At 40.0% G+C, this 4,583-nt stretch overlaps 1 protein-coding gene across 1 annotated transcript in view; it reads right to left on the bottom strand.

The window, feature by feature from the left end:
• The window catches only part of PLAC8 (placenta-specific 8), an 8,752-nt gene extending 5,574 nt beyond the window's left edge, over positions 1–3,178 (bottom strand). The window contains exons 1-2 of the mRNA XM_006885261.1: positions 3,079–3,178; positions 592–716 (exon numbers count right to left, since the gene is read on the bottom strand). Coding sequence (XP_006885323.1) covers positions 592–716; positions 3,079–3,178 — 225 coding nt within the window. The remainder of the gene's footprint in view (positions 1–591; positions 717–3,078) is intronic.
• Between the last annotated feature and the right edge of the window lie 1,405 nt (positions 3,179–4,583).

The following is a 4,583-nucleotide window of genomic DNA, read 5'->3' as shown; positions in this document are numbered from 1 at the left end:
TACTCTGTAAATCATAGTTAAATGAATGAGCACTTGCTTATGACTTAAACTTATGACTTAACAATAGTTCTTTTTGAATGAACACTGGCTTATGTCTTAAAACTCTACTCATTGCTGTCAGGTGGGAACCGATGCATAACTGACCCTCCAGTAGGTTTTCAGAGGCTATCAATAGTACCAGAAGAGATTGCCCATCTTTCTCCTGTGGGGTGGCAGGGAGATTTGAACCACCGAAAGAGCATTCTTTGGGTTAGCAGTGCAACTCCTTGTGGACTACACTGCCAGAGCTCCCACCAGCTTATCATTTATAAGTGGACATCTGCCCCTCATCGCTGCCAATGTTTTTCAGAGATCCATCTGTTAGGTAAAATATATCTATCTATGTGTATGCAGATAGATAGATAGATAGATACATACATACATACATACATACATAGAGATAGATATTTAATTTTTATTATTAAGTAGAGGAAAAACTAGACTGAAGTAGTTAACAGTATGAAGGTGAGGATACCAGTCACTGAGTTCTGGTCAGACTGAAGAGAAGCCTGGTGTCTGCTAACAGCATGCAGTGGCTACTCAGAGACTCACCGGGATGCCGTATCGGGTCCGATAGAGGGTCCTCATGGCGACACTTGCTCCACACAGGCAGCATTCATCCATGTCAGAGGCAATCTGACACGAGAGGCACAAGGGACAGAAAAATCCACAGAGACCTGGGTGCAGGGTAAAACCGCAGAGCGTGATTAAAGTCATTATGGTCTTGATTAAATGATCTGAAGCAAAACACCAAACCCATTGTTGCTGTGTCTGTTGCAACTCTTTGTGATTCTATAGGGAGCTCTGGTGGAGAGTTGCACTGTTAACCTAAAGGCATGTGGTTCAAAACCACAAGCTGCATTGTGGGAGAAAGACAGGCACTCTTGTGTGTGATTTACTACCTCTGAAAACCTACAGGAAGGTCAACTACAAGTTGGTTCCAAGTGGACTATAAACAACAACAATGGGACTATAAACAACAACAATGCAAGTGCCTCTGTAGGATAGAGGTTCTGACTTAATGGTAAACACCACCAGTGATTGCAGGACAGAAGAGAATGATACCTTCGGGTTTCCAAGGCTGCAGTCTTTATGGAAGTGACTGTCACATCTTTGTCCTGCTGAGTGGCTGGTAGGATTGAACTACTAACATTTTAGTTGTCTGCCAAATGTTTTTTAACTACGCCACCACCAAATTACTCCTTTGACTGAATACAGACAACTTTCAAAAAGATGCTCAGGAAGGAGTCTTAATGGACACTCTGAGGAAATGATGTCCTCTCTCTCTTAATGCCTTGTTTCTAGAACCTAGAGTCCAGGAGTAGGGGGACATGTGCAAGTTGTTATCCTGGGTCAGATTTAATTACAAAGTCTCTTGGCTTGCTACTTATGAACATGTTCAAACTGCATTTCTTCCTATTGCTTGTTTATATGTGGGTCTCGTTTGCATAGGAAGTTGGTGGAGTCAGGATGTCTGAGAAGCCTTCTGTAGACTGGGAGGGGGTGCTTTGGTCAGAAAACATTGAGGGAAAAATCACCGGGACCAAAAGTGAAAGAGGTGATAGGGAATAGATTCTAGATGGTCATTTGGAAAAAGAGTAGCAAACCTATGAGGAAGAAAGCAAGGAGAAGTCATGAAATACGTGGAAGTTAAGTGATTAGAAACTTAAAAAGTTTACTGCAATTTTTTACTTTAAAGAATCTGTACAAGACAGAAAAAGAGCCTTGTAAAAGTACTAATAAACAGGAAACTGTTCTCAATTATGCCTGGTACATATCTGTTTTAAAGAATGCTAAGATGGAATTTTGCTATGACTGTGTCCCAGATAAGACACAGTCCATGTTTTGTATAAATAGTCTTAAGCAGAAGGTATCTCCAATAAACTTGGAACTTCCTACACAAAAAAGAGAAGGGTTGTGTTTTTAACATGGCAGCAGGGTGACTTTACCTTAAATAGCAATAAACTGATATGAATAAAGTTCGTTCTGTAAAAGTGTGTTTGGCATTTTAGTAGAAAGCTTTACAAATGTAATATTCCCCGAAATGGCACTACTACAAGAATAGCATTGAAAGCAGGAAAACAGAAATCATCACTGTGAAAATGAAAGTGATAGACGACAAATTGGAGAACTGTGTCAAGAACATGATCGTATTAAAATGGTAAGCAGTACAATTTGTTAAGTGATGACTGATAGAGGGGGGGAAAGGAGCCCTGGTGGAGAAGTGATAATATACTGCGCAGCTAAGAGAAAGATTGAAAGATTGGGAGTTCAAATCCACCAGCTCTTCAGGAGAAAGATGAGAAGTCTCCCTCTTTAAAGATTCACAGCCTTGGAAATCAAGTGCAGTGATGCTGTGAATCAGAATCCACTTGAGGATAGGAGATTTTGATATAGAAAAGGATCACAAACATGCAGGCCAGACATGTGAGATAAATGACTGAAGCACTGAAGTCATGGAGTCGATTCTGACTCGTAGCTCCTCTCTATTGAGTTCAGAAGATGTAAATCTTTAAAGGAGGAGAAGACCACCTCATTTTTCTCTCAAGGATCCGCTCATGAATTTGAATTACCAGAGACACTGGGTCTTCCCATTAACAGTGCAACATTTTACAAACCAAGCCATGGCAGCTCCTTCACTAGTGAATGTGGGTGGTGGAAGGGTAAACAGTGAATTTCTTTTCAATGGGCTTATGGGTTCTTACTCACTGTAGCTGTTGATTTCTGCCATGTAAGAATCTTTCCAGAATTTTCAAGTTTTTAGGAGAGGCTAGAAGCCTACACTTATATGCCAAATCTGATTTTTACTGGTCTCCTACTATTTTAAAATCAGAACAAGAAGGACATCAAGAGGCATATGTTGTAGTGATCCCACATACTACATCCGTGAGCTAAATTGGCTCCCTGGCTTTGGGCTTGTGACTTCTCAGTTAGCACTGAACAAAGCATGGAAATCAACAGAAGTAAAAAGAATGCTTATGATGTCAGTAATTTGCATGATTATAGTCAAGTAGAAAGCAAATAACGCTGTGCACTTACAAACCCCTAGATTGTCACAGCAGTCGAATATGCTAGTTTGCCAATCACTAACGGTGGCACCGCCTGCCCCGTAGCCTGGTTGAGTAGTAATGGGGTTCATGCTTACAGCTAAGTTCAGAAATTCAGCGTCTGTGAAGATAAAACAAGAAAATATTAAACACTTCTTAACGGGATGGAAATACCTCATACTATCTATATCAGTTAAAATGATATTATGTTTTATATCTGTTATAAAACACATTAATGTAGAAGACACTGATTGAAAAGACACTTATGTCATCACACCTCTCTTCACTGGAGAAAGATGGGCACTCTCCACCCATGTGATTTACTGTCTCAGAAACCCAACGGAAGGTAGGCTGTGAATAAGGTTCCTGCTCAAGGGCAATGAGTTTCTCCTGATGAGGACACTAGGTCTAACTTATTTAATATAGCATTCCAAGTCGAATGTAAAATCATGAAGGATTGTGAATTCTTTGGCAGTTCCTCCTCCTTTCATTGATCCTCTTTTTTCTCATCGGCAAGATTCTTTTGGTTGTTGATTTCTTGAACAAAGTCCATTCTGTATCTAAAGTCCATTAGCACTTAATAGTAATTGTATTTACTTTTTACAAGCAATGGCATGCTTATCATCTCATTTGTTGGTGAAGAAAACTCCATGAGATGATAACAATAGCTATTATTATGATCCCCATTTTGCAGATTAGTCTGAAGTAGATGGTGGGTGTATTAAAGTTTTAACAGGTTGTTCTGATAGCACAGAGACCACAGAGTTACACACCATTTCCACCCTTCCTAACCTTCTTTCTTTGCCTGCACTACTTCTTTTCCTGATTAATCTTACCTATTCAAATATGATTATCTGGAGGGATGGTGTAACCTGAAGGGAGTTGTGCTGCTAATCCCAAGGTGGAGCCTCTCTGGTGACTCAAATTCCATCTTGGAGGGACTTGGCAATCTCTTCCTGTGTAACTCACAACCTCCTGAGAACCCCCTGGAAAGTCAGCTATGAGTGAGTTCTGATCTGGTAGCAATGACGTCAGTTGATTCCGGTATGTGTTATTATTGGATTTCCGTCAAAATCCTAGTCCTAACAAAAGGTAGTAATTCATAATAAAAGTCAAGACACTTTGAACTGGCTTCAAATGGTGTCTCCAGGGAGCTCTGGTGACCTATTAGCAAAGAAGCTGCACTGCAGTCCTGAAGGCATGAGGTTCAAATCCACCAGATGCTCTGCTGGAGAAGGAGGGGCATTTTTCTCCTGTGCCAGTCAGATCTGATTTGATGGTACACAACAAGAAAAAAAATTTTTTTTAAAAGTGTCTGCAATATTTATTATCTAGAACTTGCTTTATGACACAGAGTACAATAACCCACATTAAGATTACAAATTATAGCCAGACTACATCAAGGATCTTTCTTTTCAAATTGCAAATTGTAGACAAAATACTTAAGAGAGAGAGATTCGAAGGTCTATCCTGTCTCCAGTCAATAGGAGGATAATG

The sequence above is a fragment of the Elephantulus edwardii genome, unplaced genomic scaffold, assembly GCF_000299155.1.
Source record: "Elephantulus edwardii isolate Elephantulus edwardi_28Jun2011 unplaced genomic scaffold, EleEdw1.0 scaffold00042, whole genome shotgun sequence".
NCBI lineage: Eukaryota > Metazoa > Chordata > Mammalia > Macroscelidea > Macroscelididae > Elephantulus > Elephantulus edwardii.
The sequence above is the reverse complement of the archived record's forward strand: the minus strand, read 5'-3'. Positions and strand labels throughout refer to the sequence as shown.